This window comes from Oncorhynchus clarkii, chromosome 4, assembly GCF_045791955.1.
Source record: "Oncorhynchus clarkii lewisi isolate Uvic-CL-2024 chromosome 4, UVic_Ocla_1.0, whole genome shotgun sequence".
NCBI classification, from domain to species: Eukaryota; Metazoa; Chordata; class Actinopteri; order Salmoniformes; family Salmonidae; genus Oncorhynchus; species Oncorhynchus clarkii.
The window spans coordinates 39296780-39309541 of record NC_092150.1 but is presented as its reverse complement, the minus strand read 5'-3'; the positions used below and the strand labels follow the sequence as shown (position 1 = coordinate 39309541).

The following is a 12762-nucleotide window of genomic DNA, read 5'->3' as shown; positions in this document are numbered from 1 at the left end:
CTTATTTTTCTGCCGTCAAAAGACTACACTATCCACCATTACTGAAGTAACATAGCAGTCAACCTAAAGCACGTAAAAAAAGTGCTTTAGCCCTTATGTAATTTATATTTGCTTGATGAACATTTCAATTAAAACGATATTCCACAGTGTTTGTCTATACTGTGGTTTGTTGTTTAATAAAATACTACGTTGATTCTACAGATGTACAGCAGCTATTGGTAGATCATATGTCCAGCATATTGTTTTTGGGAGATCGTTCTCCAAATACAATCCCAATCCATTCCCAACTCAAGCGCCATGCCGTTGTTTTGCTCCCGTACTCCTACTTTCACCCCCATTGTGATTCTGGGGCTTAAGCTTTACTGGAGTTGGTGCGGAGTGAGCAGGATCTATGGACAGAAATGCACATCTATCAGCGCTTTTATGGATTGTATTCTCCTACCTTCGTGGATTTCCAAAATATGAATTGATGTCGTCGTTTAAAGTCGAGGAATTTCGTCTTGAAATTAAGGCCAGGTATATAGCTACGAAGTTGTGAAATAGTTCCCTTGAAGTTTTTCCTCAGGGCTGCGAAGCGAATTTCCAGTTTCCTATTCGACTACTACACCAGCCATCATATGGCGAGGCGAGTAAGGGGAGAAGGATCCGTGATTTTAACACGAATTCCATCCACGGTTTGGAATAAGAACTCGAGACTCCACTGGTGTAACTTCATGGCTGTTTTTTGGAGCTCTGTGGCAGTATTGTCGCTTCTATGTTGTGGATTTTGTGGCGCTGAAACGGAGTTTTCGATCTTGGAGGAGGCACAAGTTTTAGCCGTACAAATGAAAAAACTGTCCTCGCAGGAGCTTGGAGTCTTCACCATGCAGGTAACCCCAATTTTCTGTTTCGATTAATGTCAACATTCGACATAAAAAATAAAACATTATCATTCGACAACATACAAATATATAAATATATTTGTATATAAAAAAGTATGTGGTCCTCATTGCGCATTGTATCATGAATCGGTTCATTTGCAATCTACAATCGGCGAATTATTTTTTTGCATTATCTTTAGTTGCTACATTGTTGCAGGGCTACATTATTGTAACTTTGTTGTCAGAAATGTAATTCATGTACCGTCAACTATCTATTACAGCCGCGTTCTTTCTTAGCTGGCGGTATATTTGCCTTTTGAATGGCTCAGTAGCAACCATTCAGAAAGGCTTTTCTCTTTGAAGGATATTGACAGTGTTGCTGTGTAACAACAGGAACAGCGCCTTGAAGTAGTTGGTTTTGGGACACATTATCTGGACCTTTATCGCTTACAGGAAGGATTAATTGAAGGGGTCAGAGGATCGATTCTTCTGATAACGTGGTTGGCTGGCAGGATTTCAACGTTGGTTAGCCGCGTTATCTTCTCAGAACCTTGTTATTGACGTGACATGTTTTTGGCGGCCTATAACATAAAACACTCAAATTGGTGTGTGAATGGAGAGGGGAGGAAGAGGGTTTCTTTGAACTTCAAACACTGGTTTCACATTTCCCTCTCCTGTCACCACGGCTCCTATTCTAATGAATAGTATGCCACTGCTACATATGAATTCATTCGATATGCCGTTAATTTGAATAAAAAACAATATATTTTAGCCTGATTTTTCTTTTTTTTAAACGAATTGTTCGGCCTATACTTATTTTCTCTTTGCATGATGGTAGGCTATGATGAGAACACCAGTAATTCGATGGGTTGTTTATTTGATAGTTGTACATTTGAATTATAGATGGGATTGAAATTACTAGGCTACCTTAATTTTGCTTCCACATTTTGTGGACTGTGTAGTTATTGTGTAAATACAAAGTGTATCATACACAATAGCATGCCATTACAGATTGATACTTAATTTTTTTGTAAACCTTTCTAAATATCCCAGAAAATGAATCTGTGTTATTTGAAATATAACCCAGACTACTTCTGTAATGGGAAACACTGTTTTGTATTGTTAATTTTGAAGGTAGTGTCTCTTGATCAACAAATGGCTAACCGACTATACTACAGTGGTGGCTGTGAGACATGTGGTGACGGTGGTGATGCAGGGGGTTACTTCAGAGGCAGGCCCCATAGTTCTGGTCAGTAGGGGGCCCGGCCCAAATTGTGTTTCATCTCCCCACTGCTCTTCATCCTACCACTGAGACCCAGCTTTCAGGCCTGCTCTGATCCCCGGAGCCTCCTTTGTCACGATTTCTCTCTCTCATTCTATCTGTTTTTGTTTTGTTCACTCTCTCTCTCTTTCTCTCTCTTTCTTTTTCTCTCTCTTTTTTCTCTCTCTCTCTTTCTCTCTCTCTCTTTTTCTCTCTCTCTTTTTCTCTCTCTCCTTTTCTCTCTCTCTCTCTCTTTCTCTTTCATATTGGCTTCACAATATCACATTATCCATTTGATTTTACGTTTGATGTCTTTAAATACTCCTGCCTTTGCTGTGGTGTAATTCTAATGAGTGGACTGAATGAAAGCTCATATTCTGTCTTCTGCTTTGAGGCTGAGGTCTGTTTGTTTCTGATTTATCCCACAGAAACATTTCATGCCAAAAATGTATTTTTATCGTTTCCCTTAAAAAAAAATATATTTAAAAAAAATGCAACATTCTAGGTTGACTCATATTATTTTACAAGCTGTAAAAAATCTTAACTTGGCATTTTAGCTCATTTCTCATTTAATTCAGGCGTTGCTTTGATATAAATCTGTGTTTGGTCAGACCTCTTTGACCACACAGCTAGGTGATGTGAATCCAATCAAAACAGTAATCTGCCCATGTAAATAAATCCCTAGATGTGGCTATAGGATGGTAGCTCTCTGCCCTGACACCTGTGTGTTGCTGCTTAGTCAGACACGGTCTGGCCCGGGCCTGTTGCTCCAGGTGTGTAGAACGGTCTCGAGCAATGCTACCTGGGATTTTCCATATGCTGTGGTCAGGATGAGGTGCTCCAGCCATGGCGAAGCCAGGGGGAATATCACAGGGGGAAAAAAAGACAAGATTCACAATATAATCTGATAAACCTGACAAAATTCCTGTGCTCATGGTGTGGTTTCTAACAGAGGTTTAGGCCAGTCCATTTTTGCTGCTCTTTAATGAGCCAAAAACCTCACTTTGTCCTCTTAACCTCCAAATCTGTGGATGTAATGCAACACCAACCAAACCCCATCCCCAAGCCCTGGTCTTGTTTGTAATTTGATGTGTGCCACTGCCCTGTCATGGTCTTTTGAGTCAATGGGTCAAATTGATGCAATCTGTCAGTGAGTTATTCAATTATCAAGGGGAGCCTGGTAGCACAGACAACCCTATGTTCTCAATCGTATTTGTAACTTAATGCGTAGATAATCAAGTGCTTCTGTGGAGAGGAGCTTTGGTGATGAGTGCGTAGCCCTACCTCTGCAAGCGTTTTTAGGGCATTCAGTGGTAGGAATTGCTATAATTTTGAATGAATAAATGTTGACCCAATTTTTAGCTGGTTTTAAAATCTAAAATTAAACAAACAGATGTTGTGGTTGATATTTTTCTACACTAGTGCAGTGATCACCAACTGGGCGATCGACTGGTCGATCTTCAAGGTATTCCTCGTCAGTCGCCAAACATTTCTGTAGAAAAGCTTGTGCTCCCTTTTTAAAAAAAAAAAAATGTTGTTGCGCCGTTGGCTGTAGGTGCACTTGATTCAGAAACCCCGCACGCTGGATAGGCAAAGTGTTCTCATTTTGAACCATGTCATTTGCAAACTCCTGCTACCTGGCTGTGGCTCAAACGGAGAGCTCAAATCACCATGCCTACAGCTTCCACTACCCCGGCTCCAGCTAAGTTTGATACTAGCCTACTTGACATATCATAACTTTTTTTTAAACGATGACCAGAGAGTCTGTCAAAGAATACGGCAATGTGATGCTGTCTTTGAGTGAGTTCATGTTGAAGATTTTATTCAGCTCTGTCAACACGGTTTTTATTCAACACTTTTCCTAAACATAAAACACACTTCTCCCTACTTCCACTCTCGCTGCAGCTGGAATGAATGAGTAGCCAAGTGTATCGATAGGCCTGCATTTTAATATTAGCAGCTCATCGTGTCTATTTTAATATTAAGGAATATTTAACTTCTCTCGTCATAGGAACAACATGAATTTGTGCCTGAGGGGGATGCAGTGTGAATTGAGTTTCGGCATCAGGTGGAGGACAATGTCCCCTCTCTGGTCAGTCTCACAGGAGGAAAGGAGAGAGCAGGGACTGTGAGAGCTAGACCCTCTGCTGCTCTCTGCCTCCCCCCGCTCAGACTAATGCTGTGTTCAAAGCAACTGGGAACTCAGGCATATTTCTAGAACTCCGGCCCGAAGATCACAGACATGATTTGATCCAGTAAAATAAAAAAGCAAATTATTTACATTTGTGTTCAGCTGTGCCTCGCAAGTGCTACACGAACTGATCTATTTTGTTATCAAAGCTCTAGTTTTGAAATATGATATGGTCTTAGAACAATATTGGCGGGCCAAGCATATAGCCGTTATGCTGTGGTAATGTATTAGGCCTAGTGCCCAAACCTCATTCCTACAGAAAAGTTTTTAATAGGTTAATGTAAAAAAATAAAATAAAGTCATGTTTAAAAATAAATACAGTGCTTTGCGAAAGTATTCGGCCCCCTTGAACTTTGCGCCCTTTTGCCACATTTCAGGCTTCAAACATAAAGATATAAAACTGTATTTTTTTGTGAAGAATCAACAACAAGTGGGACACAATCATGAAGTGGAACGACATTTATTGGATATTTCAAACTTTTTTAACAAATCAAAAACTGAAAAATTGGCCGTGCAAAATTATTCAGCCCCCTTACTTTCAGTGCAGCAAACTCTCTCCAGAAGTTCAGTGAGGATCTCTGAATGATCCAATGTTGACCTAAATGACTAATGATGATAAATACAATCCACCTGTGTGTAATCAAGTCTCCGTATAAATGCACCTGCACTGTGATAGTCTCAGAGGTCCGTTAAAAGCGCAGAGAGCATCATGAAGAACAAGGAACACACCAGGCAGGTCCGAGATACTGTTGTGAAGAAGTTTAAAGCCGGATTTGGATACAAAACGATTTCCCAAGCTTTAAACATCCCAAGGAGCACTGTGCAAGCGATAATATTGAAATGGAAGGAGTATCAGACCACTGCAAATCTACCAAGACCTGGCCGTCCCTCTAAACTTTCAGCTCATACAAGGAGAAGACTGATCAGAGATGCAGCCAAGAGGCCCATGATCACTCTGGATGAACTGCAGAGATCTACAGCTGAGGTGGGAGACTCTGTCCATAGGACAACAATCAGTCATATATTGCACAAATCTGGCCTTTATGGAAGAGTGGCAAGAAGAAAGCCATTTCTTAAAGATATCCATAAAAAATGTTGTTTAAAGTTTGCCACAAGCCACCTGGGAGACACACCAAACATGTGGAAGAAGGTGCTCTGGTCAGATGAAACCAAAATTGAACTTTTTGGCAACAATGCAAAATGTTATGTTTGGCGTAAAAGCAACACAGCTGAACACACCATCCCCACTGTCAAACATGGTGGTGGCAGCATCATGGTTTGGGCCTGCTTTTCTTCAGCAGGGACAGGGAAGATGGTTAAAATTGATGGGAAGATGGATGGAGCCAAATACAGGACCATTCTGGAAGAAAACCTGATGGAGTCTGCAAAAGACCTGTTGACTGGGACGGAGATTTGTCTTCCAACAAGACAATGATCCAAAACATAAAGCAAAATCTACAATGGAATGGTTCAAAAATAAACATATCCAGGTGTTAGAATGGCCAAGTCAAAGTCCAGACCTGAATCCAATCGAGAATCTGTGGAAAGAACTGAAAACTGCTGTTCACAAATGCTCTCTATCCAACCTCACTGAGCTTGAGCTGTTTTGCAAGGAGGAATGGGAAAAAATTTCAGTCTCTCGATGTGCAAAACTGATAGAGACATACCCCAAGCGACTTACAGCTGTAATCGCAGCAAAAGGTGGCGCTACAAAGTATTAACTTAAGGGGGCTGAATAATTTTGCACGCCCAATTTTTCAGTTTTTGATTTGTTAAAAAAGTTTGAAATATCCAATAAATGTCGTTCCACTTCATGATTGTGTCCCACTTGTTGTTGATTCTTCACAAAAAATATAGTTTTATATCTTTGTGTTTGAAGCCTGAAATGTGGCAAAAGGTCCCAAAGTTCAAGGGGGCCGAATACTTTCGCAAGGCACTGTAAATATTCTGAGCAGAACATCTCTGCTTGCTAGGTGATGTTGACTCAGTAAAGGTTGGTGGCCACTGCGCTAGTGGGTGTATTCTCTCTCAGCTGTTGAGACACACCGTCAGGTAGCCTAGTGGTTAGAGCATTGGACTAGTAACCGAAAGGTTGCAAGATCGAATCACCGAGCTGACAAGGTTATAAAATCTGTCGTTCTGCCCCTGAACAAGGCAGTTAACCCACTGTTCCTAGGCCATCATTGTAAATACGAATTTGTTCTTAGCTGACTTGCCTAGTTAAATAAGGTTAAACAATTTTATCAATAAAAAACACAGACCCAGGCCTACAGTATAGGCTTTAGTTCCAGTTAGGCCTAGCGACCTAAGCAGACCGTAGGGAATGCATTATTAGACACATCCTGTCTCTCCTCGCTCTCTTCCTCTCTCCCAAAAGACAAACTATAAAAGGCACCGAAATATTCATAATTCCTGATGTTTCTCTGCAGAGCAGCTTCAAAGCTGGCTATGCTCCTCTTGTAATAGCTTAGGTTGCTATTGACTCTTTCGGAGGCACACAACCCAGTGCTAGGCTACAACCCAGTGCTAGGCTACAAGTACACTCAGAAAGATGGCTTCATCTACATCAGTATTGCCTGATCCTGTGGCGGTTACCGACCCTGGCTTTCACATCCATCACTCGTAGCCGTGCTGGGGTAGAGTGGCTGGGTCTCTGTGGTGGGGCCTCCGGCTGTTGCCCCCCCCCCCCCCCCCCCCCCCCCCCCCCCGCTACTTTACTCCCTTGCACATGTTTCTCTGACAGGGTGAGCTGCTACTCCTTTGTTCCAGTGCCTGAACTCCCACTGACCTCGCCTCTTAAAAGCTGTGTTCTGTTTGTTCAAAAGATCTAGAACGTTGTTACTGGGTGATCTTCCTTTTCGGTTTATGGGCTCTCTGTCATTGTACAGAAGTCTTCGTTCATATTCCATTTTTTAAATATTTTTTTTAACGTTTAAGCAGTTGTTTACGATTCCACATTGCATTTGTTCATAGGCAAGGTTTTGGGACCAGGGACCGGTCTTGTTTACTTATTGGAGCAATTTTAATGTGGTTGTAAAAATGTTTGGTTGTCAAGAAGAAACGTGTGAAATAGCTCAGTTCTGAAGCAGTATGCTCCTTCACTTCCAATATTGCAGGAGACTAGCCATGGCAACATTTTCAATACACGTGAGTTGCTTGTGTTTCAGCCTTGCTCCAGGCAGTGAGATACTCAATCCCCTTGTTTCAGCCCCTTTTAACCCCCCCCCCCCCATCTCTCCTCACCAAGGCCAGGAATGAATAAAATGGTGAACAGCATTGTTCGAGATGAAGGATTGACGGTCCAGTCTCCAGAATACGTCTGTTTTCCAAATGTCACACTATATAGGCCCCTGTGGGCCCTTTTCAAAAAGTAGTGCACTATAAAGGGAATAGGGTGCCATTTTGGGACATTCTGTCATCTGGTCTGGACAAAAGGAGTGAGTTACAGTATGACCACAGAGTTGATCTCCTTTCTTTCCCGCCTGAGTTGACTGGTCCGGGCCAGCTGCTGGGTTTAAATCAGTTGGTATGCTACAGCGTGGTAGACTAGATCATTTATCTGATGGGATTCCCACATAACTTTTTTTTTGTAAAAGTATATATTTTTTGTGCTTTCAGACCAAATCGTCTTTCAATGTTTTAAAAGTTAGCTCGCTACTACCTCTTCTGTTTTTGCTCTTATCCCCCCCCCCCCTCCCCCTCCCCCTCTCTCTCCCACCTTCCTGGTATCTCGTACAAACCTTCCCCTGGGGTGCCATGCTGGAGTTAAGAATCAGGAGGGAATGTTACTCTGCAACTGCCTCACTTAAATGGACCAAAACATTGTGCTATATTTCTGTTTTTCTTTACTCATAGAAAACCCGCTTTGGCCTCCTCACATTCCTGAATTTCTTTATTTTTTTATTTTTTAAATCAGTTCCATCAAAGCTATGTTCCCTTCGAGCGTCAGGTGATCAGTTAGTTAGGCCCAGAAACTGAAATGTATTAAGGTGGCCAGTAGCAAGAAATGGCACAATCCAGTTAGCCTAACACTCTCCTCTCAATCTCTCTCTCTCTCTCTCTTGCTCTCAGAAAAGGAGCTTTATGGTAGCCTGTCTTTGTGTGTGTGTGTGTCTCGGGGTGGGGGATCCCTCTGTGTAGATCCAGCACGCCTGACCCAGTATAGCAGGGGCAGAGACCTCTCCATACCACCCCTTCACTCGCCACAATGGGCTCGGCTAAAATGAACTGAACCCCCCCCCCCACCCCCCAAAAGAAAAGAAAGGGTTAAAGAATAAGGAACGGGGGATGGGGGATGGGGATGGGGATGGGGAGGAGCAGCCACACTGTTGAGGGAAGTAGGGAGATCAATGGCTACCCTCCCTCCTCCTGCACCCCCCCCGTACGTTTGTTAGCTCTTGAGAATCCCCCCCCTCCCCCTCTTCTGTTCTCTTCTCACCCTTCTTCAGGAGGCTTTGCATTCCCAATGAGGGGAGAGTTGGAGCCCCTACTGTTACGGGACCAAGTTTGGTTTTCAGTCGCTAGCTTTGGCTCTGTTCTCCCGAAATGAAGGAGAATATCGAGAGATGTAATGTGAACTTGCCTATTTTCGACGCCTCAAACGCTACCTCCGGAGGTCGCATGCCACTTGCCCGACAGTTAGCCCGATAGCTCAACGTTCATGAAGCACAAAATACTAACGGAGCAATTATTTTCAAACAGCTGTAATGCATAGACCGTTTCACAATATTTTAAACTTGTTTTATTGAGTTTTACCTGAAATTGCAGTGACAAGCTGTTACGTTCTAAAATTGTTGACATATCTTAATAGATGTCAAGTCCCTGTTGAGGGGACCTGTGTGGTTCTGGTACCGGTTCAACATTTTCTTTGGTGACGTAGGATGTGAAATGTAAAACCACTTGAAGCTGGGATGTCCCTCCTAGCATTTTATTCGGTCTTCCGACTGTGCATTAACTCCTGGCTGAACCCTACCCCACAGCCACTGACAAAGCACATGCCTGCTGTCCTTACATCGTAACGGAGCCGGAGAGCCGCGGTTTCATCCCTAACACATCCAGAGATCCATTTTTATAGCCATTAATTAAAAATAATCATCAATTTTTTAACGGGAAAACACTTTTTTTTGTCATAGATTGATATGAGATCAAAGGCGAGTTCCTAACGATTTCAGGAAGCCGAGCTAGAGCTTTGTGAGAAGTTCACAGCGATGGAGGCAGATGTTTTGCTCAAGAGAGACCTTTAGAAAATATGCACATTTTCTCTAACACTAAACATAGAAGTATGTATTTAACAGTTGTAAGAAAGGTGAAATCTTAGTTAGTCGTTTTATAAATAAATGTTGGTTTGATATGGTAACATTATTAGCTAGCATGGCTAGCTAGTGTTATTGTCTTGCAAGCTACGTTTAGCTAGGCTAATGCCTGTATGAATGAGAAAATAAACCCTTTAATTATCTGAACATGCTTGTGAATTGTTGCATTATTCAAGAATGTAATATGGTTTCGTTGCGTTATTCAAGTGTAGAGGAAACTAGAGGTCGACCGATTTATGATTTTTCAACGCCAAAACCGATACCGATTATTGGAGGACCAAAAAAAGCTGATACCAATTAATCGGCCGATTTTAAAAAATATATTTGTAATAATAACAATTACAACAATACTGAATTAACACTTATTTTAACTTAATATAATACATCAATAAAATCAATTTAGCCTCAAATAAATAATGAAACATGTTCAATTTGGTTTACATAATGCAAAAACAAAGTGTTGGAGAAGAAAGTAAAAGTGCAATATGTGCCATGTAAAAAAGCTAATGTTTAAGTTCCTTGCTCAGAACATGAGAACATATGAAAGCTGGTGGTTCCTTCAATATTCCCTTCAATATTCCCAGGTAAGAAGTTTTAGGTTGTAGTTATTATAGGACTATTTCTCTCTATACGATTTGTATTTCATATACAATTGACTATTGGATGTACTTATAGGCACTTTAGTATTGCCAGTGTAACAGTATAGCTTTCATCCCTCTCCTCGCCCCTACCTGGGCTCGAACCAGGAACACATCGACAACAGCCACCCTCGAATCAGCGTTACCCATGCAGAGCATGGGGAACAACTACTCCAAGTCTCAGAGCGAGTGACGTTTGAAATGCTATTAGCGCGCACCCCTCTAACTAGCTAGCCATTTCACATCAGTTACACCAGCCTAATCTTGGGAGTTGATAGGCTTGAAGTCATAAACAGCGCAATGCTTGAAGCACAGCGACGATCTGCTGGCAAAACATACAAAAGTGCTGTTTGAATGAATGCTTACGAGCCTGCTGGTGCCTACCATCGCTCAGTCAGACTGCTCATCAAATTATAGACTTAATTATAACATAATAACACACAGAAATACGAGCCATAAGTCATTAATATGGTCGAATCCGGAAACTATAATTTCGAGAAAAAAAAGTTTATTCTTTCAGTGAAATACGGAACCGTTCCGTATTTTATCTAACGGATGGCATCCCTAAGTTTAAATATTGCTGTTACATTGCACAACCTTCAATGTTATGTCATAATTACGTAAAATTCTGGCAAATTAGTTCGCAATGAGCCAGACGGCCCAAACGGTTGCATATACCCTGACTCTGCGTGCAATAAACACAAGAGAAGTGACACAATTTCACCTGGTTAATATTGCCTGCTAACCTTTCTTTTAGCTAAATATGCAGGTTTAAAAATATATACTTCTGTGTATTGATTTTAAGAAAGGCATTGAAGTTTATGGTTAGGTACACGTTCGGAGCAACGACAGTCCTTTTTCGCAAATGCGCACCGCATCGATTATATGCAACGCAGGACATGCTAGATAAACTAGTAATATCATCAACCATGTGTAGTAATAACTAGTGATTATGATTGATTAATTGTTTTTTATAAGATAAGTTTAATGCTAGCTAGCAACTTATCTTGGCTTCTTACTGCATTCGCGTAACAGGCAGGCTCCTCGTGAGGCAGGTGGTTAGAGCATTGGACTAGTTAACCGTAATGTTGCAAGATTGAATCCCCGAGCTGACAAGGTAAAAATCTGTCGTTCTGCCCCTGAACAAGGCAGTTAACCCACCGTTCCTAGGCCGTCATTTAAAATAAGAATGTTCTTAACTGACTTGCCTCGTTAAATAAAGTTGTAATTAAAACATTTTTTTGTTTTTTAAAACGGCAAAATCGGTGTCCAAAAATACAGATTTCCGATTGTTATGAAAACCTGAAAGCGGCCCTGATTTAATCGGCCATTCCGATTAATCGGTCGCCCTCTAGAGGAAACGCCCCTTGCGTTGTTGAATAGTTTGCAAGCTTACTGGCTAGTCAGTGGCTGCTGATATTAATGATACGTTTGGAGCTGCACCGCAAGAATGTCACGTTGGCAGGCAGAAAAAAGGTTGTCTTAGATTTAAACTGCCCCATAGAACCAACTTATCTGCTTTTAAATGGCCTATGTGGCATTGATAATGAGTCAGAAATGTTAATTCTTGAGTCAAAATGGACTACAAAGTGTAAATGGGATAATTGTTGTATTAATGTCAGTCTCGTCCAAAACGTAATTTGGTAAGTGTCTGTCATGACTTGAGGGTTTGAATTACAATTATGTCAACAATTCATGTCCCCTTTTGCTTATTAACACTTGGTGGCACTGTGTTTTCTGGGAAAAGACTGGGCGAGTTCGCTTTGCGTGGCTGAGTCCTCTCCTTAGGAAGACCAATTGAATGGTAAATGAGCAGAAACTCCGGCGTACCATGCAGAAATGAATTCCCCAGACAACACAGTGCATCTTTGGTAGTAACCTTGATGTGCAATGCACACATTGGTCTGAAAATAGCTACTCCAGTGAAAATAGGCTTCCGTAAAGTTGTTCAACAATCAGATGGGCGGGATATGTATGACATCAGAAGTTCTCCGGGCTGTCAAACGTGAGACTGTGCCTGGTGTTGGTTACGGTAGCTAGATACACTGACCCAGAAAATATAAACGCAACAATTTCAACTGTTTTACTGAGTTACAGTTCATATAAGGAAATAAGTCAATTGAAATAAATGAATTAGGGCCTTAATCTATGGATTTCACATGACTCAGAATACAGATATGCTTATGTTGGGCACATACATGAAAAAAAAAATGAGGAGTGTGGGTCAGAAAACCAGTCAGTATCTGGTCTGACCACCATTTTCCTTATGCAGTGCGCGGCACATCTCCTTCGCATTGAGTTGATCAGGCTGTTGATTGTGACCTGTGGAATGTTGTCCCACTACTTCCATGCTCAATGGGTGATATCTCCGGTGAGTATGCAGGCCATGGAAGAAGTGGGACCTTTTCAGCTTCCAGGAATTGTGTACAGATCCTTCCGACATGGGGCCGTGCATTTTCATGCTGAAACATGAGATGGTGGCGCCGGATGAATGGCATGA

The 12762-nt window shown here is 41.7% G+C and overlaps 1 protein-coding gene across 1 annotated transcript in view; it reads left to right on the top strand.

The window, feature by feature from the left end:
• Positions 1-356: 356 nt before the first annotated feature.
• LOC139406802 (VWFA and cache domain-containing protein 1) overlaps positions 357-12762 on the top strand; it is an 80450-nt gene continuing 68044 nt past the window's right edge. The window contains exon 1 of the mRNA XM_071149851.1: positions 357-869. Coding sequence (XP_071005952.1) covers positions 618-869 — 252 coding nt within the window. The 5' untranslated portion in view covers positions 357-617. The remainder of the gene's footprint in view (positions 870-12762) is intronic.